The 26051-nt window shown below is 38.7% G+C and overlaps 1 protein-coding gene across 1 annotated transcript in view; it reads left to right on the top strand.

Annotated features, from left to right (window-relative positions):
* Positions 1 to 26051, top strand: part of KCNH8 (potassium voltage-gated channel subfamily H member 8) — a 326349-nt gene that overhangs the window by 264510 nt on the left and 35788 nt on the right. Inside the window, exons 10-11 of the mRNA XM_067561636.1 lie at positions 1167 to 1416; positions 4938 to 5152. Of these exons, the coding sequence (XP_067417737.1) occupies positions 1167 to 1416; positions 4938 to 5152 (465 nt within the window). The remainder of the gene's footprint in view (positions 1 to 1166; positions 1417 to 4937; positions 5153 to 26051) is intronic.

Raw genomic sequence — 26051 nt, 5'->3', positions numbered from 1 at the left:
TTCTTGTAGTACCTTGATGAAAGAAAGGAGAATGTTTTATCACTTTTATCACTTTATCACTGTATGAAAATAGCATCGATGATCAGAAACATAGATTTATTAATTTTCCTCTGCTGCACTTGATCTGCTGTAAAACCAATATAAGTGACATCAGAACCAGGCTCAACAACTACAGTGGGTGCTTGGCTGAATTAGGACTGAGCTAAAACTAGGGAGAAGTATCCACCCTTTGCCTTCTGCAGGGTTTTGCACTGGACATGCACCTCACTTGAACTCATCACCATCCCCTTTTCCCCCTACCATCCAATGTAACACTATAGAGGGAACTCTGCAAGGGTGAACTTTGTCGAGGTTTTGCTCCCCCATCGCCACTTCCATGGGTTTTACTACAGAAGTGAGCAATAGACCTGAATAAGTAAGGATGTCAGGATCTGGACCACAGTTTGCAGTTAGGGTTCCTTGAGTAGGGTGTGTGCGCTCAGGGGTGATATGCAGGGTAAAACTCCATGATTAAAACAGTAAAAACAGTTTAAATGGAAATACATTGGTAGACCTTTCCCTTCCTTTGCAACTATGATTTGCAGCTTCCCATTTAAAATGCCTGTCTCCTATTCATTCACACAGTACATGATATAAACATTTTAGGAGGGCTCTATTGCAACTCAACAAAATTATCATCTCTGGTTTCTGCTCATGGCATATAGGCATGGCATGAAGAATTTGTTGTTGTTTTATTTCTAGTTGGGGCCATTGTGCCAGACATTGTACACACGTTAAAAAAGACACTGTCTGCCACAAAGAACACGCAAGCTATACAAAATAGCCTGTTTTCTTCTGTCAGAAATCTGCAAGAATTGTGTGTGGGTTTTGTGCACAAGGTAAACTTCTACTACAAATATATTTTGAATTATAACCATATCTTAATATATTATAAAGTATCAGTGAAATCAATGGGCACTTACCTGTGTAAGGACTCAGTAAGAACTAAGTAAGGACTGCTAGATTTGGCCCTCTGTAAAATGTGTAATTTAATCTCAACATAAATGCGTAAGGGAAAAACTAAACATCAGAGCACTGTTTACATTGCTAGTAACTCAGATCACTTTTGCAAGAAAGTAAAATCAATAATTTTACACTTATCAATCTTGTCTTCCCTTTTTGGATAGCTTTTAAAAGACTTTCCAGATGAGCTGCGCTCAGACATCACCATGCACTTGAACAAGGAGATCCTGCAGCTGTCTCTTTTTGAGTGTGCCAGCCGCGGTTGCCTCAGGTCTCTGTCTCTGCATATCAAAACCTCCTTTTGTGCTCCTGGGGAGTACCTCCTCCGGCAGGGAGATGCCTTGCAGGCTATCTATTTTGTGTGCTCAGGTTCCATGGAAGTACTGAAAGATAGTATGGTGTTGGCAATTCTTGGTATGTTAATTTTAATGGCTATAAAGAAAATGAATAGTCCTTTAATGCAGACAATACTGTAATGTTAAATGTTAACAAAGATTAACAAGCATCTCCAGATAACACTTACACCACTGCTTGATGAGTAATGAGTGTGTCCTAGCAATATAGATGAGAGACCAAAACCAGGTACCCAGATCTGCTGTACACACACAACACAAACATCCCTAAGGTTTTAGTTCTGAATTAGATTCAAGACCAGAGGGGCCTATTTTTAGTTCAGATGAGGCCCGAATAACAATAATAAACAAAAATACAATAATTCTTCATTTGAAGCAATAATCCCAAGAAAATTGCTCTCAAGATGTTGGTGCCATTAAATCTAAACCCAAACCAGAGGCATGATTCAGCTTTAATCCAAACTTAAAGTCAGCCTAACCCTAACCCAAATCAGTGTAATATTGTGTACCCTGACCTATCTCTAGTAAGACTATTGAGTAAAACAGTCTTGTTTTTTAAGCTTATTTTTGCTATCATCTTTTAAGGGAGGCTGTCTAATAGCTAGAGCAGAGAGTGAAAATAGCTTCTATTCTAGGATCTACCACTGATTTGCTATATGTCTATAGACAAGTCATCTCAAGTAATCAACCTGTAAACTTCAGTAAAGGGATCCATTAAAGTCAATGAAAAGACTCCCATTGACTCCTGTGGATTTTGGATAAGACCCATCAGACTTATCTAGTTCAGTGTTTGTAAAGCACTTTGATATGATATGAAAGGTGCTATCAATTCAAAGCATTATTTAATGTGAGTTTTTAAACCCTTTTTGTAATTTCAGACTGTATTCTTATATTTCTAAGTGTTACAGCCTTGAATATTCATACAATACAGAGGCAAAACAAATATTTGCTTTCAGCTTTACTTCCTATTTTTGTGGGACTGTGTTAGACCTTTGACATTACTGACCTCTAGTCTTTATAACTGAATTTCCTTTATTTTATTACAGTTAGGGGTTAGGGTTTTTTTTAAGAAAATAAATATAATACTTTTCTTTTTGTTTTATAGCCCCTTAATTCCATTAAATTGATAGTCCAAGCCACTCCAGACCATTACTTATTTGTAATTAGGAAGTTTAAAAATGCCTACCATTTATTGGATCAGCTATAAAATAGGGCTTAGAGAAATGATAAGCTTAAATATAATAAAAGGTCAAGAGTTGCCCAGAAAGGAATTAAGCTTTCATTAATGCTTCCATTCTTAGAAATTTCTGAAAACGATAATCAAAACATCATTGCAAAATGGAGACAACAACAAAGGATTAAAGGATTTCTGATGAAATTAATGAATCACAATTAGAAAACAGATATAATATTGTGGATGAAAGTTTCAGCACAGTGAATGGGAACTTCCTAAATTAAGTTTGATTAACACTAATAGCAGATGTATGCATCAAATCTATATTGCCCTAATGACTGTTGATGTGAAGTAATCCAGGAGACAAATTCATCATTAAAACAGTGGATTATTCTCTGATCTAATTTATAAATTAAAGCCTATAATTTCATAATTTATAGTCTAGTTGTAATTCCAGTAGGGTGGCTTTTGAGTTTGTTGATAATTTTCATTAGCAATACAACATAGTTGATACAACATTAGATAATGTAATACAATAGAGCTATTTATTTTGGTTCCGCTTGATATTATCAGTTTGATTTATAATCATGAATATGGGGTCTTTAAGTAAAGAAATACATTTTAATGCTGAAATGACATGCTTTTTAAATATACATATTAGATTTAAGTTTTAAAACATTAGTCAGAAATATTTGAAAAAAGATCATTCCATCAACCAAATGAATTTGTGAATAAGGCTGCAATGACAGAGAGATATTATCAAACAGATGTCTCCACATAAATCCACACAAGCAATTCTATTCTCCAGTCAGAAAAGAGACCAGCTGCTTAGACTGATTTATATGGTGACATCTGTTTAAATGGCAAATGTTGGTGTACCTTGAACATGCTCATTTTATTTTTGAGATAGTTCTGTCTTCAGCATTCTAGCCACAGTGTTTACACTTTAAGGTTTCACTTGAAAAGGAATATACAGTAAACTTGTAAAAGATTTTTTTTTCAGCTGGTATTATTTTATTGAAAAGTCTTAAACTATGAGATATAGTCCAGATGGTTTATAAATTCATTATACTAAAATTGTTCACACACCTGAAGAATTTTTGAATAGCACTTTTGAAAGCAGTTTTGGTAAATTCAGAATAGCTTTTTAGCTAGTATCCTTGTTTATGTAGCTGACGCTGGCACAAGCTTGCTCACCCTCTCAAGAATATAATCAGGAAAATCTACTCGAAAAAGCTGATATCAGTCACAAAGTCAACATCATTTTGCTTAGTTTTATACAGCTTTTGATTGAGTTGCCATTAGAACTTAATACAGTGAAATCATAGCAAAATACCTGCCTTGGTGTGTTGTTATATCTTCTGTTATGTTTACCATTCTGATCATAAACACAATTGTTCCTGATTACCATTTACACTTAGGGCACTTTACTGCATTCTTAAAATACTTTTAGAGCCCTTTTAGGCTGTCAGAGCAGTGTAACATAATTTTAATGTATATGTGGATCAGACCCGATTGGGTATACTCTAAGCACTTGTGAAAACAGAATGTTGTTACATCTCTGCTTACAGCAAAGATTCAGTGGCAATAGAGAGCAAAACTGAGAGATTTAAGCAACTTTTGTTTTTTAATTAACTCTTTTAAGTTAAGCTTTCCAATGCAATATCCATTTGGAATTACCAACCAAAAGGAATTTCACATTTGAAATACTGCCTTCATTATTTATATGTATAAATATTTATGAACATTTCACCATAAAATTTCCATGCTCTCAGGATCAGTTGCGCCCTTTAATACATGTGCAAGCCAAAGGCAGTTGTGCCTATATCTGAAGGTATTATGGCATGAGAATTGATTTGTTTTTTATTGATAGTCAGGAATTTTGTTCAGCTGAATCCCCTGTTCTGCAACGGCACAGAGCCACCATACATTGCAAATGGTTCACCATCCAAATTCTAAGTTTTAAAAAATCACTTAAAAGAGAGCTTCCTTAGAGCCATGTTTTTTATTATAAATACTTTTGTCAATTTTCCTCCTTTCTGACAGAGGGTCTGTGAAGAAGCCTCCGTTTTTTCAGACACAAAATTGCACTTGTCACTAATTGCTGGCGTGAATACTTATATTTTTATATCTAATTACATATTGATCTCTTAAAGAAGGTAGTTACACATCTGGAGATTAGCATTTGTACCTTCAGCTAATCGTAGGTGCAGATGTAATACTGCACCTGCCAAAATGGAGAAAGCTTTTAAATATCAGATCATGGATGTCTTTAAAATGTTAAGAATTAAATTGTGCAGTAGCAGTAGCAGGCTTTAAGCTTCAGCAGTTAATGTTAAACAGACTTCTGTTTTTACAGAAGAGTCAAACATATATTCTTTTGAAATAACTTTCATATTTTCCTTTAGGTAAAGGAGATTTAATTGGAGCAAACCTCTCAATTAAGGACCAAGTTATTAAAACAAACGCAGACGTTAAAGCTCTAACCTACTGTGACCTCCAATGCATTATCCTCAAAGGACTCTTTGAAGTGCTCGATCTTTACCCGGAATATGCTCACAAATTTGTTGAAGACATTCAGCATGATCTCACATACAACCTACGAGAAGGCCATGAAAGTGATGTAAGTATCATTAAGCTATCTGCAGTGTCCATTAGCTTTAAAGATGTTTCTCGTATTTAGGTGGTTTAGATTATCACAGTAAAATAAGGCTCTATTGTTTATTTTTAAATGATTACTCATGTTTTATGTGATAACTCAGTCATTAACCATGTGAATTATTGATCAGCTAATCCCAGCATGACCTCTTTTTCTCACTTGTCTATGGGAAAACATTATTTATGAATGATTCATTTTAAGTGGATTTAGTCCTGTTCTGCTTATATTTAAAAATTATTTTCTGTCACATGAAATATGTATCCAAAGATATATTAGAGTACAACTCCTATAGATCCTGAAAAGTCAGGTTAATGAACATTAATTTCATAGCTCACTGAATTCTCCATTTCATGTTTAAAATTTTTCAGTGCTACCCTGCCTTGAAATGATCCCCATTTTGAACAACTGTTTTTCAAAGCAGTGCAACTGAAATGTATTTTGCCATTTAATCCAGGACTTCATAGGCACATGACTGGAGAAAATCAATATGTTGTACAACCTGTGCTTGCAAGGGAGAAGCCTTGAATAGGACATTGCTGTGGACCACAAAATGGACTGACGAAAACGCTTTATAGTTTGCTGCAGAATTTCAGTTATACTAAGAGTTTAATAATTAAATCATTTGGAGACAACTGTCCTTTTGTGATTCACCATATAGGTATATAAAGGCTACTAGGCAAGGACAGGTGAAAAAACACGTCCCCCCTCCTCCCCCGAGTGACACAAATTTTGCCGACATAAGCGCTTGCATGTACAACGCTACATCAACAGGAGAACATCTCTCACAAACATAGTTACCGCCACTCATTTAGGTGGTTTTATTATGCCATCAACATAATATGCTGATTTTCTTTCTCCCGTTGACATAACGTAACTACCACAAGCGTTCGTACAGCAGCGCAGCTGTACCGATGCAGCTGTGCCGCTGTAAATTTTAAGCGTAGAGTAGCCGTAGATAACCACAAGATCAAGAAAACTTTACATGTTTATCTGAAGTTTTCTGATTCTGTGAGGCTTCACAGTGACTCCATGGAATGAAACCTGGGATATCCCAAAGCACGTCACTGGGGATCCGGAGATCTGGGTTCTAGTACAAATATTTCCATGGATATCTGCATGAGCCATACTCTGTGAGTAAACGCACTCAGAGAAATACAGTCCAAAGGCACAGAGCTCAAAGAACAGACTCATCTCTACTCAGTCCCATAGCAGCTGTCAGGCATGTGGACTGTGACAGCTAATGCCCAGTACAGGGGAAGAAGTGGATGTGGCCTGCTGCTCAGCTCTTTCATGGAGCCAGGGATCAATGGATGCACAGTGCATGGAGCCAAACAACATCATGTCCTCTTCCTGCCCATATCCACTTCTGCGTGTTCCTGCACATAAAGTCACGGTGGAGCTCAGTTCTGCAGCACATTAGCCTGTGCATGGCAAAGCCTGCATAAAGACAGCTTTATGCTCTAAAGCAAGGGAGAACTCTAGACCATAGTCTGACTCCCTCCCTCAGGTCTGACTACCATTGTTGTACTTCGGCTGTATTTAAACTTCTTATTATCTAGGCCTGCCCTAAATCTTATGTGACCTAGAATGCATTGTGCTCTCTTTCCCTGTGTCTCCTAGGAAACCCCCAAATTCAGAGTGACAAAGATAGCACCTGAGCCAGCATATATTGCAAACCTCTGCTGCCAATGGTAGGAGGATGTTAGCAAAGTGAAGCCAACAGGACTCTTGGGGGTAGGTGAGGAGTTGGGTTTGGGTTCACTTCAAGATTGTGGCTGAAATTTGGGCTTTCCCCTTCTTTCTTGTACGGGATCACATATCCCTACATAAAAAAAATATTTAACACTTTTCATTATACTGGCAAATTTGTAAATTGTCGTACATATTGAATTCATATAAACCTATTAAATTCCTATAAAATTAGGCACAATCCCTTTCTAATTTGAGGTGATGGGGTGGTAGACAGGTTTTCCTCTCCGTCCCTGCCTCTAGTGGTTCTGGCCCACTCTGCAGGCCAACACACAACTGGGGAAAGGATTGTGATCCCACCACCTCCCACCCCTTTCTGGGTGATGTGTTTCCTTCAGGATCCTTGGAGGGAGCATCCAGGGACAGTGCTTATAGGAATATCACAGCCTCAATCGATTAGTGATTTCTATGCTACAACATGATTGTAAGAATAATGCTTATGATGATAGAATTCAAAACATTGTAGGATATATCAAGAAGATATCTTTTCTGCCTTTCTGGATAAATACTGTTTTCCAAACAGTTTTAAAATTGAATGATAACTCTAGAACTTTATGGGAAGTTTTAGCTTTGTAGGGTTTTCCCATCCTTAGTTTAGAGGATCATTCATTCATTTGAACCAGTCAATATTTTTGTTACCTTATTTTTTTCTCTTTCTCTCTCTTCCCCTGCATTTTACATGATAGAAAATTCAATACTCATGAAAATTTGTTAATTGGATGTTCTATGAAAGTGAATCAATAGCAGTACTTAGAGCCAGGCATACTGCAGGCAAGAATAGCCTTGTGTTTTCCCATGATGACTTGCCAGTGTTTCTCAGTCCTGACAGACAACATAAGCACCATTCATGAAGCAGTCCTGGAGAAAAGTACACCAATTCTCTCAGATGACTGAACTTACTTTTACTTATAACTAGAGCTGGGTGATTTTTTTTTTTTTTTTTTTTTAATAATACATTCGCCAAAAAACGTATTTTTCAGGGCACCAAAACTATTTGAGAAGTTGGGTCAAATTTGGCAAAGACTTCCATCTGGAAAAAAAAAAGTCAGAAATGCCAGAATGGTTTGTTTCAACATTTTCACAATAAACTGTTTTCAAATATCCTTTCAAAACGACATTTTGTAAATGAGATGTCAGTTTGAAACAACGTTTGTTTAGAAAATGTTCATTTGAAACAACATCTGAAATGATTTGTTCACGCAAATAAAATTTTTTCTGTTTGCCATTTTGGCAGGGAAAAACCAAAAAAGTTCAGTTTCGGTTTGCAAGGAACCATTTTTTTTCTGGTTTGGCCACCAAACTGAAAAATATATTCTTTGCGCTGCTCTACTCCAACTTAATTAGTCTGGTTAAGTTAGTAAGGAGTTAAATATGTGGGAATATGTACACTCATTCAGTTTGTAGCAGGAAGCCAGGTGGGATGGGGCTGGAGAAAGTCATACCCAGAAGCTCTTCAGTAAGGCAGAAAGGAAGTACCGTTATGGGTAGTTTTACTTATTCCAATAATATTTTTTATACAGAATTAGGAGAAAGTGACTCTTCTGGTCATGTGACATTGACAAAAGTTGCAAGACAAAGCAGCATCAGTATGAGCCTATAAATGATTCATACTGCATGGAGATATTTTAATTATGCTTAAATTCTGTGTAATGCAAAATGTACCAGGGAAAACCTCTTAACCTCTGACTATACACAATATATCATCTAAATTTGGATTCACATCTCCTGAGATAGGCAGTGCATTAAACCAATACCTTGGAGATTAACAGGCTGTAGACACCTTGTGGATGTAACTATGAGCTGTGATAATCAATAAGAAGTGCAGTCAGTAAATCTTTAAAATTAGCCAGGAGTAATTCACAAGAAATATTTACTTATAAGAAACTAAATTGCCAAAAAAGGGCTTGATATACTGTAAATATTTTGATCAGCAGTGTCAAACCTTGCATCTCATAAGGAAATATATAAAAATGGAGAAAATATATTTGCAACACTGAAGGTAAATCAGCCATCACTCTGATTCCATATAATTCTGTGCTTTCAGCAAATTATCACGTTTAATAACACTTTATACTTGCTTAGTGCTATTGGGTGACCCTAATAAGAAAATGGATACACTCTACCCATTTGAGCTACTTGAAATCAAAGTGTTGTTTCACCATGTACCTAAAGTAAATAAATTTTCCAAGGTTCCTTTTACTCATCCAATGTTGATCTTGCTGTCCCTCTGTTTTTCTTGCATCCGATATCAGCTGCAGCAAGAACGAGCAGTTGAGAACTTAGTGGAGCAATCTCAGTGCACGTAGAAGAGAATTTGGTTTCAAAGAGTACCTTTAACACTCAAGGCTGAATGATGTTCTCACAGAAAATTTGAGGCTATGGGGAGTACCAGTGGTTTGTCCAAGTGACCAGTCAGGCTTTTAAATGGCTCAGTTTAGGTACCAGATCTCCCATCTTGCCAGTGGGATACATACAGGCAAACCCTTGCCCTAGTATGCAGCCCAATTGACTTCAGTGGGATTCCATAAGAGTCTGCAAGAATATAAGCAATTGCAGGATTATGGCCCAAATGACGAGTTTGCATGAGCCTGCCTTTAAAAGGAAATGGGCCAGACTACCACCTAGTGAGTATCTATTAGAGAAGACCAATAAACAGGATACACAAATTTGTCCCTTTCATGGTATTCTGTAGACTTAATTTTCTATGTTGTGTTTGTTTGGCCATTCTCATCTCAGGGTTGTATTTTCATCCTGCGTAAACTTTTACATAATTTTAACTGTATTCTTTATCATTCCAAATTTCACACACACAGCTCTTGACACTGGCAAAGAGGTGTGTATGTGTATGTGCTTTTGTTCATAAGTTTTTATCATTACAAACAAGAGATCAAATCCAGCCATCAGTTTTACATATGAAGCCCTTTGGTGTGATTGCTGAAACTAAGGGCAGAATTTGGTCTAGTATGTGGAGAGCAGTTTTAATGCATCTTATAACTATTTTATTTTTAATTAATCTCAACTGGTCTGGTTTTCATTATCATCACGTAATTCCATATATCTGTATAAAACTGAAATAATTAACTATGGTATTTATTTATTTAGCAAAACCTGCCCTATTAAATTTGGTTAAAAATTACTTTGGGCAAGATTTCCATAGAAGACTGGTAATTTTGGGTGCCTCCATTTTTACCTGGGGGACTTTAAATAGGCCAAATTTTCAGAGGGTGGGTGAACAGCGCTTTCAGAAAATTGAGACCTTTAAAGTCACTTTTCTAGCCAGATAACCAAAAATTGGAGGCACTCAAATCACTAGTCTCTTGTGAAAATCGTGGCCTTTTTACCTATAAAAACTATCCTCCATGTATTTTAATAGGTGTGGCAAACAAGCTTATGCACAGAATGACTCATTAACCCAAACCCATGACAATAATTTTCATGATTTTAGGATATTTAGAATGCGGAACAATAAAACTAAGCCCCACCGCCTTACCCTCACAGACCCAAACTGGATGAAAATATAATCAAGACAAAAGAATGGCTGAGGAAAAAATGGAAAATAATCTGAAAACCAAGTGTACCAATCAGCATGAAATAAAATTCAGCAAAGAAACTTTTACAACATCCTTTTCCCTTAAGGAGCTGGTGCTAATGACCAAGAGATTATTTCCTTCTTCAGAAGATAAAAGAGCAGTCATTGAGGAAGCAGCAGAGGATTATCTCTGAGAAATGAAAGATGCATAATACGATTTCCCAGGCTATCAAGTAGAAACTGCAGCCATCCCATTATAGAAGGGCTGAAAACATAACTTAAACAATCCAGTAGGAAAACTCAAAGAATCTCCTAAGTATAAGAAATAGAAACCAAAAACTATTTCAGCCTCTAAGGAGAGAGAGAGACAGAAATGGAGAGCTATGGAAAAAGGGAGATAAGGGCCTCAATGGGTTCTGATGATATTGCTAGAAACAGCAATCCTCCAATGGCTTGCGATGTTATCAGAGCCCAGCGATGTGTGCATAACTGTCCTAGCAGGGTTATTGTGTTGTCCTTTTATGAATTCTTGGCAAAGCAAAATTTTAACTAGAAAAGAGACTTGACAAAAATTGTGTATATTCTGCCCCTCTATCTTCTTTGCTAGACTATTTGGTATTGGCTAGTAACAGAGAAACTTGTAAATGTTTTTAAACACATTTAATATTTTTAAGACAGCTAGGAACAGCTCATTGGTTAGAGGGAATTGTGACAGACATAAATCAACCCGTCATCCACCTCAGTTAATTTGATTTTAGCTATGAAATAATTTGCTAGGTGACAGAGATTTTCTATATATTTTATGGACTGTACATAGACATTATATATATAGTGGGGTATGCAAGTCAGATACTTTGCCATTTCTCAAGCTTTAATGAAGTCCCAAAGGAAGATAAGAACCTGTTTGGAAAGCATGTGTTCTCTATCTTTGATTCAGCAGGGCACTATCAATATGTGTCACATTGTGAAGGGAAAGATGGCTTGCTTGAGAACTTAGAAATCTATCTTTGCAGACAGGATATTTAATTAGTATGAATCTATTTCTTGTGTAGAACTAAAAATAGCATCCTGCCTTTCATAGAGAGCTTTTTCCTCAAGATTGGCAGAGTATACTGGTTAAAACGAAAATTCTGGGTCTGTGAAAAAGAGGGAGGGATTGGGGCTGCCCAGTGCTACCACAATATAAATGATACAAAATAATAAAGATGGTAAATTCAGAACAGAAAAGCAGTAGATTCTTTCTCTGTCAGGAACATCAGATCTCAGTGTAGCAGAGTTAGTGTTTGCCATTGGCAAAAACAAAACAGAACTTGAGAAGGAGTAAAACAAGAGATTTATGCAGAAAATAATAATAAATATAAGATGTGTATTTGGATGGCACAGCTAGTGCTCTTCAGACAGAACACCTAATTTTCTGCTCTCTGACAAACTGGCATCTTATTTGTAGGGTGTGTTAACCTTTAAAGATTAGTTTTCCCACATTATCGAGTTCAAATGGTATTCTTTTTTCACTAACTTCAACTTCCTGAAAAGTTAAAAACTCTTTCAGAACCAACAGTGGTGGGCAGGCAGGCGGATGGATGGGCGTGTTACTTATTATGTAACCAAACATATTGGTCACATTATTGTTCTTTGAAGATCAGTATGGCAAATGATCTGCTTTTATGCTAGTGTTGTGTTCTTCCAACACAATTATCCACCATAGTAGTTGAAGAGTGTGCAGCTCTTCCCACTTTCTGATATTTCAGTTTCATTTAATGGGCTAGAATGATTGTCATCAAAGTCATTAGTGCTTCTGTTCACTTGATCTGCTGATTTTCCAGCCCGTATGATCAATATGGAAGAAGTTAGATGGGATAACACTGCTTTTCTGATAGATCTGTCTGGGTGTAACTGGAAGAACTGAAAATATCCAAACCTAAGCTTATTCAAGATAAAACTGCCTATGAGCCACATTATCTGTAGTGTAAAACGGATGTCTTATCTTGGAAATGAAAGCCTCTGAGGTATCTCTTGCAAGGTGCCAAACACTCTGGTCCAATCCAGCAAAGAACTTCAGCATGTATTTAAAATTAAGCAGAAGTCATTCTCCATGACCGCTGGATTAAACATTGTGTTCAGCACCTTGCACGATCAAGCCTGAAAAGAGCAGTTACCAACCAGACTTTTCTGTCTTCCGTTCACTAGCAGTTTTGTTGTTGTTAATAGAAAAACAAGCAAATCCCTCATTGTCAGACAGGACCAGAAATTGCCCATTGGATTACCATTGGCACTGAGATCAGCATTTGTCCTTTAGTCGGCTCTTGGCCCAGTATCTACTGGTCACCAAAGCCTTATCCAGGCATTGTGCACAGTGTGCAGCAGATCACTGAGGACTTACCATTTGATGGCTGGGTTCTCTTTTCAGAAAAAGATAATGAAAACTTGCATTTTTTTTAAAGACTCCTGATTTACTTTACGTTCTTTGGGAGTATATACACTGGCTGTGAAGAAATGCCGCTATAGCGGTCAACAGCAATACTGCCCCCAGCATTTTTTTGTATAGTCCTCCCTTCCTGTAAGGCAGTGGTACTACTCTCAGAAGCCCCACAGTTCCCAGAGGAGAAGGTCCTCTGGTTCTGGGTTTAACCAGCCAGCCCCCACCCCTGGTATCCAGCAAGCACCCATTTTGACACATGTTTCCAGGATAGCAACTAGTGGTGACCTCTCCTTCCCTACCCTCTCTGTTTGGGGGACAGACTGGCTCCTTTTTACAGGGTTTGGGACTCGATTATCATGGACACTGGGTTCTGAGCACCATCAGATTGGGTTATGCCATACAGTTCCTCTCCATCCCTGCTCCCCACCACAGTACCCCATCCCTCTTCAGGGACCCCTCTCATGAGACGCTGATCTTCAAGCAGATTCAGTCCCTACTGGTTCTGGGGGATGTAAAGGAGGTCTCCCTGCAATATCAGGAACAGGGGTTCTATTCCCAGTATTTCCCGGTTCCCGAGCCCAAAGGAGAGATGAGACTTATCCTCAAACTCCGCAGTCTCAACACGTATTTCAGATACATGAGATTCCATATGGTTGCCTTAGCAACCATCCTCCCTGCTTTAAATCATTATTGGTTTGTTGCCCTGGACCTGCAGGATGCTTATGTCCATGTAGCAATCCTCTCTAGCTACAGGAGGATCCTCAGTTTTGTTGTAAGTGACCGCCTACCAGTACAGCATGGTGCCTTTGAGTCTGTCTTCTGCTCCTCAAGTCTCTAACAAATGCATGACTATGGTAATAGTGTATCTCAGGAAGAAGGGAATTCATATCTTCTCATATCTGGATAATTGGTTACTGAGGGGCAAGTCCAGAAGGAGGTTCTCTCTCATGTCTACTTCACACTACACCTACCTGGTCATCTAGGTCTCATACTGGACTGTGGGAAGATAACATTGGTTCAGACTCAGAGAGACAAGTTAATTGGGGCCCTGATAGACTCTTTGAGTTCGAGAGTGTTCCTCCTGACCAAGCAATTCTTGACAATAAGCCACCTATGTCTGGAGCTGCAGCCTCAACCCTCAACCACAGCCTGAGTATGTTTGAGGTTGCTAGGCCATATGGCTGCATTCACCCAGGTAGTCCAATATGCCAAGCTGGGCCTATGTCCTCTTCAGATGTGGCTGAAGTTGATTAGGTATCTAAATAGTCATCCCTTGGACAGAATGGTCCAACTTCCTCTGCCAGTTCTGGGCTCCTTTTGGGGGTGGATGGTGCAGGACAACATGTGTCAGTGTGTTCCCTTCCCTCAGTCCCTGCCAACCAGGACTATTGTCACTAATGCCTCCTTAATAGGTTGGGGTCACAGAAAGTTCAAGGCCTGTGATCAGAACAAGAAGCTTCTCTGGACATCCGCATCCTGAGATTTTGTGCCATCTACAATGTCTGTGAGGCTTTTCAAGATCACAACAGGGACTTGGCAGTGCACACCCTTACCGACAATACCACTGTGATGTATTATGTGAACAGACATGGGGGAGCACACTCCAGTGTGCTGTGTCAGGAAATGATCAGGCTCTAGCAGTTCTGCACTGGGGAAAATTTTACCCCCATGGTCAATCGCTTACTTGAGACCCAGAATCACCTAGCAGATTACCTCAACAGAAATTTTTCCCTGAATCACAAATGCTCCCTGAAGCCCAGTATCTTGCAGTCCATTTTTGCACTTTGGGTCATCCCAGCACATGACTTGTTCACCCACAAGAGATAACAAGAAATGCTGACTGTTTTGCCCTTGAAGGGATCTTATTCTGGGCTCCTTGACCAAAGATTTTCAGCACTCCTGTATGCTTTTCCTCCAATTCCAGTTATCCCAGGAACAAATTTTGAAAGAAAAAATAGTTAAGGACATAGAGGCAAATGGTAATTGGGATAAAATACAACATGGTTTTACAAAAGGTAGGTCATGCCAGAACAATGTGATCTCCTTCTTTAAGAAGATAACTGATTTTTTTAAAGAAAGGAAATGCAGTAGATATAATCTAGCTGGATTTCAGTAAGGCATTTGATACTGTTCCTTCCACATGCGAAATAAGTAGTGAATTTGAAGAAGATGGGAATTTATTTTAGAATTGAAAGGTGGATAAGGAACTGGTTAAGGAGAGACTACAACAGGTCATGCTGAAAGGTGAACTGTCAGGCTAGAGGGAGGTGACTAGTGGAGTTCCTCAGGGATCAGTCTTGGGACCAATCCTATTTAACATTTTTAATACTGACCTTGGCACAAAACGTGGCAATATGCTAATAAAATTTGCAGATGACACAAAGTTGGGAGGGATTGCCAATACAGAAGGGGACTGGAATATCATACAAGAAGATCTAAATGACCTTGAAAACTGGAATAATAGGAATGGGATAAAATTTAATAGTGAAAGATCATGCATTTAAGGACTAAAAACAAGAATTTTTGCTATAAGTTGGGGATTTCTCAGTTGGAAATGACAGAGGAGGAGAAAGACCTGGGTGTGTTGGTTGATCACATGTTGACTATGAGCTGCCAATGTGATGCGGCTGTGAAAAAGGCTAATGCAGTTTTAGGTGAGACCTCATCTAAAATACTGTGTGCAATTTTGGTGTCCCATGTTTAAGAAAGATGATTTCAAATTGGAACAGATTCAGAGAAGGCTGTGAGGGTGATCAGAGAAATGGAAAACCTACCTTATGAGAGGAAACTCAAGGAGGTTGACTTCTTTAGCCTAACTAAATTAAGGCTGAGGGGGAAATGATTGTTCTCTATAACTACATCAGAGGGATAAATACCAGGGAGGTAGAGAAATTATTTAAGTTAAACACCAATGTTGACATTAGAACAAATGGATCAGCAAGTTTAAGCATAATTTCATGCCTAAACTTGCTGAAATCCTCTAAGGATGGAGATTCCACCACCTCCCTAGGTAATCTATTCCACTGCTTCACCACCTTCCTAGTGAAAAAGTTTTTCCTAATATCCAACCTAGACGTATGCTGTCATGATACAGAAGGTTATCCATTGGGAAATTGTGGGTGAAGAGACTGCTTCATTTGGTCTGCATATGAGGTGAACAAACAAGATGAAGAGCAGAAAGGTTTGGTCCTATCTAGATAAAAAGCTAAATCTTGCCCAACATCCAGTCTGTGAAGACACTATTTTTCTGGGGTTGAATATGGCTTAGGGAAGTACTCTGATAAATATATAGCTTAGTTCAAGTGAAACTGGGAAACCACTTTGGATAAAAACTTAGGGTGTGGCCACAGGGTTACTAAATCTTTAGAAAGCTGCATGTAAGAGACTCCTCCATCAAAGCCTGCAACTCGTCCATGCTTCTTGCAGATGTTATCACCACCCAGAAGGTCATTTTCTGACACAGAAGGAAGAAAGAAAAAATTGCCAGAAGCTTGAATGGATGCCCCATAAGAGCCACTAAGACAGCTTTAAGATCCCACAAAGGAATCAACTTTTTAACAAGTAGGGTAGACAAGTGACTCCTTTCAAGAATCTCAGAACCATGGAGTTTGAAAAAAATGACTTCTCATGGATGGGTGGATGAAATGCTGAAATCGCCATCAGAATCTCTCTGCAGACTCTCAATGAGCTAAGCACAAAACCAGAAGACTGAAGATGTAACTGGCAGTCCAATATGGCCTGGATACAAGGCAGCTTTGAATGAAGTCCCTGAGTTAACACCTGTATCAAGAACCATTTCCACTTGGCTAAATAGGTCACTCTGATGGAAGTCTTCCTACTATTGGGCTGGGCTTGCTACACCACCTCCAAACATCATTCCTCTTCATCTAACCATGCAGCATCCATGCTGTGAGATGCATTGAGCTAAGCAAAACATACAAAACCTGTCCATGATGCTGAGTCAGGAGGTCAGGATGAAGAGGAAAGGATATGGGAGGCCAAACCTGTAATGTGAGGAAGCCGTAGAACCAATATTGCCTCAGCCACAGTGGAGCAATGAGAATGACCTTGGCCCAGTCCAGTTTCAGCTTGAGAATTGGTGCCGAATGGATACATTTCATCAAAGAAGAAAGTACTGAAATTATGTCAAATTAGTCATAGATTCATAGACTTAAAGGCCAGAAGGAACGATCATCATGATTATCTAGTCTGACCTCCTGCAAATTGCAGGCCACAGAACCTCACCCATCCACTCCTGTAATAGATCCATAACCTCTGGCTGAGTTAGTGTAATCCTCAAATTATGATTTAAAGACTTAAAATTTCAGAGAATCCACCATTTACACTAGTTCAAACCTGCAAGTGACCCATGCTCCATGCTGCAGAGAAAGGTGAAAAAGGGCTCTCTGTCAATCTGAATCAGAGGAAAATTAACTTCCTGACCCCAAATATGGCAATCAATTAGACCTGAGCATGTGGGCAAGACCCCCCAGCCAGACACATGGGAAAAAATTCTCTATAGTAACTCAGAGCCCTCCCCATCTAATGTCCCATCGCCAGGCATTGGAGATATTTGCTGCTAGCAGTTGCAGATCAGCTACATACCATGGTACTCTGTCTCCAACATACTGTCCCCTCCATAAACTTATCAAGTTCAGTCTTGAAGCAAGTTAAGTTTTTGCCCCACTGCTGCCCTTTACAGGAAAGCTGTTCCTGAACTTCATTCCTCTGATGGTTAGAAACCTTTATTTAATTTCATGCCTAAACTTGCGGATAGCTTTCTAAAGATTTAGTAACTCTGTGGCCACACCCTAAGTTTTTATCCAAAGTGGTTTCCCAGTTTCACTTGAACTAAGCTATATATTTATCAGAGTACTTCCCTAAGCCATATTCAACCCCAGAAAAATAGTGTCTTCACAGACTGGATGTCGGGCAAGATTTAGCTTTTTATCTAGATAGGACCAAACCTTTCTGCTCTTCATCTTGTTTGTTCACCTCATATGCAGACCAAATGAAGCAGTCTCTTCACCCACAATTTCCCAATGGATAACCTTCTGTATCATGACAGCATACATCTAGGTTGGATATTAGGAAAAACTTTTTCACTAGGAAGGTGGTGAAGCAGTGGAATGGATTACCTAGGGAGGTGGTGGAATCTCCATCCTTAGAGGATTTTAAGGTGAAGGGGATGATTTAGTTGGGGTTGGTCCTGCTTTGAGCAGGGGGTAGGACTAGATGACCTCCTGAGGTCCCTTCCAACCCCAATCTTCTGTGATTCTATGATTCTAAGAGAAGCCTGGATCAGACCAAGCGAGGTCAGCATTTTGCAGGACCAAGCCCATAGCAAAGGTGGATTTCGCAGGTTTTCTGGGAGCAAGTTGCTTAGCTGTCTGTGTGCATGGCCTATTTAGCAGCTACTGCTGCTGTGAAATACTGCCCAGTGCTCCCTTGCATAGCTTTTTACAAACCTTTTCCAGATTTAATTGTTCTTACACACTTCAGGGACTGCCTGGCTCCTATTTTCAGATTTAATAACCCTGCTGCTGAATGAGACATCACTCACACAACCACCTACGTAGCCTCACCGTGCTTCTGTTTAATGGCAAGCAGTAGGGGGTTGTGTATCTGTAAAACTGCATAACCATGTGGGCAAAATATAGTTAGAGAAAATCTTTTTCACATGTTTCCTACGTCACTTTCAATTTTTAAACCAGAGAGAAACAGTGTGAGAATAGCTTCTCTCCTACGTTTCCTTGCAAGGTATTTCATAGAAATATCCCCTATCTATTCGAGGCAACCATGCATTGACAAAGTAAAGTGTGATGAAGCCCCAGCCATGAATTTTTCAAACCACTTTTGGACAGTCGATTCCCCTACCATTGCCACCCATGAACTCAATAGTTCTCTCTTCACATACTTGCAATCAATCCCCACTGCCTTTTCCCGCCCCTCTCCTTCCACCCCAACCCCAAACACTTCAGCTTCCTCTGCCTGGTGAGTATTCACCTGGCCAGGAATGGTGGAGGGTGAAGATCTGGAGGATCAGTGTTCCCCCAACCCTGACGAGGGAGAGGAGGGTCTCTCCTTCTGATGTTAGCAGAGCAGTGGCAGCTGCTCTCCCTTACACTCCTCAATTCCTTTAAATCTGATCAAAGCTGATTTCTCTTCTACTTGGAATCTTGGCTGCTTACCTCATAAACATTGTTTAGTTAAAATCTCCCCTGAACCTGGTGCCCTGAAGTTTTGAGAACACTGCATTGATCAACCCTCAGGTATCCATCCACCTACTGTGTTTGGTATGTAGGTGCCAAACAATATTGTGAGGAAGCATAAAGCTCAGAAATGATCAAATGGGGCTGCTTTTTCTCTGTCCAACATGGTACGCTGTAGCAAATGCTCATTGTTTGTCTTTTGATTTTCATTCTTTGCATCTTTACCTACAGAATATCATTCTGACACTCCTCACTGTTGTGTGTTAGTTTCTGGGCACTATAAATGCTTTTGGAAAAACAGTGACCTATTTTTATTTTTTTCTTCTCTTTTTGATATAGATTAATATACCCATCAATAACTAACATTCATCCCACCATGTTTCATTAAGCCCCATTAGATCATAATCTCCACTCTTTAGGATCATTTCCAGTTCTTTTTGCTTATTTCCCAAGATCCTTGTATTTAACTACATTTATTATTTTTAAAAATAAGATGCTCTATAGCAAGGGCTCCTGCAGTGACACCATGAGGGGACAAAACAGAAGAAAGCTGATACCTTTAAAAATCATTTTAATCCAATTTAATTTGTGGGACCACAAATACTAATATTCATTAACCATAATTGTGTAGTTATTATATGGTGTCACTACAGATCAGAGTTAAGGTTGTTTGGTACCTTAACTTGCATTTCCAGATCTTAAGAAGTTTGGATTTCTTTTAAATTTAATTCTGAATTTTCTGGATTATAATGCTTGTTTTGGGGGATAATTGCAAAATACCTGCCTAAATTACTTGTATGTACTCTCAATTTTAACGCCATCTTAATGTAGTTGTTTGTGTGTTTGTACATAAAATAGGACTTCATTGTGCAACTTTTAATCCTCTGAGTAGCCCCATTGATCAGGTTGCCACAATTGGGTCCATAACACTTTTTGATAAACAGTCCTATACTAAAGCACACTCTTTATTATTGTTGTAATTAGAATGTTGAGATTGAGTAAGTGACAAAGCTTAACTACTAATTTTAGCTTTTGAATCATTTTGAACTCTCTCATTCCTCACTCACCTCACTTCCCAGGATTATTGCATTCTGCAGCAGATTATAAAGCTTAACCAGAGGGTTACATGTAGAAAAATCCAGAGTCTAGAAAAGCTGCTTATCTATGTTTTTAAAATGTGTACGAGAAGGGTATAAAACACTGAGCCAAACAGAGATTCACCCAAGAAAAACTCTTGGTTTTCAGTGGGGTATTTTCCTAGGAATCTAACCATATTTCTGTTTTAGGTATATTAATTTTTTCCAGTATGTATCACTGTGTCACTGAACATGGTGAATATATTGATTTAGAAACATTAACATGCTGTTTATGTGTTTGCAACAGAAAAACAGAAAAATACAACTAAGGACCAAATTCTGCTCAGTTACTCTCTGTTTTCTCTCATATAAATTCAGACCGACTCCTTTTGAGCTACTGTAAATTTACACTGGTGTAATGTAGAGCAGATTTTGCCTCTAAAGTGGAAGAATTCTTACATTAAACAGTCTCATTATTAAGTGTGAAGTAAAACTCAACTATGTGGATTTATTTAAAAATTGTCATACAGGTACAGTAGTAGCGAAATCTGAAAATACTTCTTAAACCTTCACTATCACCTTAAAGACATATATGTATATTTGTTAGTAATCATACATATCAGGATGTATACTGAAACATAGGAATGCAGTATTATGTAAGAATATTTATATAAACTGCATATAATCAACACAATTGATGAACTCAATTGATATACATTATTTATATATTTCAGCTTTGTTTCATTAGATATTAGGTAGACAACATTTTTTTAAAGTAACCTTTTTTGTTCAGTACATAAAGAAACTAAAGAGATATTTCATTAGCAAACAAAAAGTGCTCTGTGGAACCCCTGGAGAGAAGTATTTTTATAAATAAATAAAATGTAACGTGTTCACCATAAAAAACACAAGGATTGTTTTCTAGATTAAAAGTTGTTGTAATTAGACTTGTAAATTAATCTATTAGAACAGTCCCCTTCATGTAGATCTAGATCTCCATTTTGGGGAGAACAGATTCAACAGCTCAGCTACCAGAGTGCCACCAGAATCCTTATGAATATTCAGTTGTCACCTGAAATGTGTGGGTTATGTATTGGATACCACAAGAAATGACAAAAGAGGCTTCAACGACTAATGGCTCAGGTATAGAATGAAGTGGAGATCAGTGTGGGTTAAAAAGAGAAGAGATAAGGAAAAGACTAATGGAATGGAAAATAAGTTTAATTTTAAAAACTATGCTATGGACTCTCTCTCCCTTTTCCTTTACTACGTATCCTCCCAAAAAGCCATATGTTAAATCACTGGTATGTGGCATGCCCTATAAGTAGAGGAGAAACATCACCTGGACAGATGTGTTTTTCAGTCTATAATTGTTAACTGGCTAATCAACAGGTCTGTTAGATTTTTTGGTGGGAGGGAGGAAAAGAGAGAGACAAGACACGAGCTACGTAGAAATAGGTTTTCTCACTGCCTCTCTGGTCACCTGCAACCTGTGAAGCATGTATTAAAGAAGCAACTTTGTAGTACGATATAAGGAGTTTTCTAGTTTATTCATTTACTTTTTAGCTCAGGGTTTGAACATTACCTGCCCAAAAAAGAGCTTAAAATGTCTTCTCACATCTAGAGAGAATCTCTCACACTTAGGTTTGTGGCACATTAATGGGGCAGGCCTGGGGTAACTAACTCCACTTAGGGTGACCATATAGAAGTGTGAAAAATCAGGACAGGGGGGTGGAGGGTTATAGACACCGATATAAGACAAAGCCTCGAATATCAGGACTGTCTCTATAAATCAGGACATCTGGTCACCCTAGCTCCACTGCTATCTATGTTGTTGCTTGTTGATCAAAATCAAATTTAGACATCTCTGACTAGTGTTTGGAAGTCAGCAAGGTCTTATATGAGAAAGAGGCTTCTCTAAAAAGGGGAATACCTTTCTTGTATGTTAAATTTTCTCAGGGTCAGTTTAGAAGAGCAATCTAGACTACCAGACCCATCCTGGGCAAGTACAATAGTTGGTGTGAAGGACCTTGAATCTTATGTGAGGAAAAGGTGGCAAACCCTGTTCTTGGTGTTACCAGAAGCCCATCTCTAGCTCATAGAGTGTATAGTTTGATATTTTAGGGAGGGATAAGCTTGCCGCTAAACTGTTGTCTGGAGCAGTGAAAGTTGGCTAATTGGATCATGGTTCCAAGCCTGTGTTTTAAAAATAGTTACACAGTGCTATTTTAATTTATGATTGTACTGTGTTCTCATCAGATAAGTAGGGCTGGACAAGACTGTGATGGAAATCTTCCAAGCAAAGCCAAATGTAAGAAATGGCTTGAATGCTCAATTTCTGGCATTCTTCCCTCCAAGTAAGTACTGAACTAATACCCCACAGGATATGAGGCAGAATTGTGCTCCTGCAGGTGCCGCATGTAGGTTGTGATATCAAACAGAGGTCCTCTCTGCTACAGAATCATAGAAATGCAGGGCTGGAAGAGACCTAGAAAAAGTCATCTACTCCATGCCCTCACACTGAGGCAGGGTTAAATATAACTAGACTGTCCCTGACAGGTGTTTGTCTAACCTATTCTTAAAAACCTCCAATGATGCTAATTAAAGATATTTTTTGCAAAATCTAGGGGCGCTAACCTGAGTGTTTTGACCTAATTCCAAACAGAGCAGTGGGGGGGAAGTGAACTTCACCAATTTAAAATACAGAATGAATGTAGATATGCAAACTAATAACTCAGGTTGAAATTTGGTAATATAATATCCCTGTTAAAAGCTATCACTTATAGAATAGCTATAGGATGGTGGAATAGAATGGCAGCATTTTATTATTTGTGAGTTATGTAATCTCTATATAGCATGTATAGTCTGAGAGGGACTGTGAGAACCTGCTGGAAAGGTACTATTGCTATGAATTAGGGATTATTATTTTCAACTAACCATTTTCTGTTCTGCTTGCCCTTTCTGAATTTACTATTTTTGCAATGTTTGCTTTGGCATTCATGTTTGATGGTCCAGGGCCACATGGTGAATTTGATTATTAACCAAACTACTTCTTGCTCATATGGTGTAATCCATTAAGCATGCTCAAGACTCTATTGCTGGATCATTCACTGATTATTTTGGCTTTGGAAGCCTTTCGGAGAAGCTTTATGTCATGAAACAACTAATCTGGGGCAATGCCAGCACTAATAGTATTGTAATACCTCCTGTTTGAAACACATTTCTCTCACCTTTGCTTTCAATCTTTACTGAGCAGTTCACATCAGTGTCTTTATTCTGATCACATATAGTGATAGGCAAGATAAACTTGGTGTCTGTTCCCAAACTCTTCCCCATACTTCCCATTTACTTCAGGCAAAATTAACAGGCACCCCACCCCAGCCAGTTGATGGTAAAGAAAAATAAGGTGAGCAACATTCCATTGAGTCAGAAGAAGTTCCAAGGCAGATCTGACTTACCAGTGTTTGTAGGATCAGACATAATCTGGACATAATGGAAACATACAAGCCTACAGGGATCAAACAGTTAATGGTATAGGACTCAGAGGATAAAAGAATTCATGGCAGGAAGAAGTTCATGTAGATTTTAAAAAGTTTTTTATTTCAACACATTTATAGGAGTGAGGGGTTTCTAATGCTTAAAGAATTTTGGGCCACAGTCATTTTTGTGTCTAAGCAAAAGGACTAAAAAGTTTCTGGCAAATTTAATGTTTTCTAGCATTTATAAATTTGATAAAGTGATTTTTTTTGCAAAGGTGTAATCATATGGCCCATTTAAGACTAAGGGTTGTATTCTGCCAGTGTGCAGAATTTCCATTATTACAAATCATAGCACCCATTCTTGCCTCCAGTAGGGGACAGTAAAGGTCCCAACTACAATTTTACAACACAGTTGTCTTAGCGCAGTTGATTATGTAAACATGGAATTTGTTTTCATTTTTGTACTACTTTGAAAATTCTTCACTGCTTCAGATTCCAAGCTACAAGGATATGAAAGAGCCAAGTTCTTAATTATTGAAACCAAGCCCTTAATAATTAAAAAGATAATAAAAATAATTAAAAAGAACCACGCTCTTAATAATTAAAAAATGGTATAGGGTAAATTCATAGAGTTTAAAGCGAGAAGGAAGCATTAGGTCATCTAGTCTGACTTTCTGTATATCCCTGGCCATTAAATTGCACTCAGTTACCCTTGTATTGAGCCCACTTAGAGTGAGACTATGCACAACACAGAATTTGCACCCAGGAGAAAAGGGGTTATGGTGGCTGTCATAGTTACCAGGCTAACAGTACCTCTGACCCCTTCTGGTCTTTGTTGGGATTCCCTCCAATACCTATTTTTACTTGGCTTCCCAAGAACTCAGTTTGACTCCAGCCTTCGTCACTCAGGTATCTTTAGTTGACCAGACTCAAATGCGGAGGGGGGCGGGGGGGCTGGATACAGGGTACATCACAACTCCAAAGTTACACAGAAACCTTCTCCCTTTATATACATTACACATCTCATTGCATTTACTATACATTGCATCACCCATTTTTGGATTGGCTTGGTTACTTTGCAGGAACCAATCCCTGTGTAGCATGCACTGCCCACACACTGACCATGGTTCAACTTCCTCTTTACCTCACCTCTAAATTCCTAACTTCTCTTGTTATCTAATCAATAGTTCCCTGGGTGTTAGCCTCTTATCTTAGTTGGTTCAGACATTGTCGTCTTAGCCTACTGACTTATTTACTTATCTTACTTAGCATAAACATTCTATTTTCAACCAGATGATTCATTTACATCCATAATTCTATCTTCCAAAAAATAAGGCCTCCCTCCCTGTGTTAATTACTCTTGGCAGGCCAGGTCTCAGCTACAGTCTTGTCAAGTGTACTTCCCTCTCAGGTCTTAGGCAGTCACCAATCTCGTGTGGAATCACATGGTTCTCCCACTTTCAGACCTTCAGGCCTTGGGCTGCCACCCCCGGTTGAGAACCATGATTCCCTCAGTAGGCCTGGGGCATGTCCTGCTCCTCCAGGAGCAGTGAGAAAATAGCCTTCTTAAAGGAAAGTATTATTTATTTGGAACAAAAGCATTTCAAAGAAAACATCTTAAAACAAGAAAACGGACTGCACACATGCTGCCTCTTCCCAATCTCTGGAAGTCAGGGAGGGCCCAAACTTTCTCACTTCTTTAGGACCTGCCTGTGTGTCCATGTCAGAGCTCACTGACAACTGTCCCCACGTCATTCTCTCCAGAGAGCCCTTTTATCTGTTTTGTGTCCCATTGATCCTGCCCTATGGGCTGCAACACGTCCTGGAATCTCTGCAGCACTGTCTGTGGTAGCCCTGCCCCTGATACACAAACACATTCCTATCTCTTACCTCCCCGCCCCCCCCCCTCCTCCCAGCAGTATTCAACAATCACCTTGAAGCTGTCTTCCATAGTTCCTACACCAGTTAAATCCTTTCCCCAGCTGGACATGAGGCTTTTTAGGGTCCTTTTTCAGTGGCATAAAGAAGCTGGAGCAGGGATGGTGATCTCACCCTTAAATTCCCTCTTTCTCAAGGGTACTCTGAACATTTCTAATCAGATTTCTTCCTATCCAGAGCCGCAGTCTGGCAAACACTCATGCACATTTTTCACTGTACTCACCTCAGTAAAGTTAAGGACATGCATAAGTATTTGCAAGAACAGAGCTTTGGAGTGTTATTGTTCTTAAATCTTTCAGTGTTAGCTGTAACTTTTACAAAAATACAGTAAATTTTCATCAAAATGTCCCCTCCATAATTACTGTAACCAAATAGGAACAATATCTAAAGTGTTCTTTCCAATATATCTTTTGTCTGTAATAACCGGGAAGCCATCTCAAAAGTATTATCTGTTAGAACAA

This window comes from Emydura macquarii, unplaced genomic scaffold (assembly GCF_026122565.2).
Source record: "Emydura macquarii macquarii isolate MOO-44397 ecotype Brisbane River unplaced genomic scaffold, CSIRO-AGI_Emac_v2 contig_2422, whole genome shotgun sequence".
Classification (NCBI taxonomy): domain Eukaryota; kingdom Metazoa; phylum Chordata; order Testudines; family Chelidae; genus Emydura; species Emydura macquarii.
The sequence above is the reverse complement of the archived record's forward strand: the minus strand, read 5'-3'. Positions and strand labels throughout refer to the sequence as shown.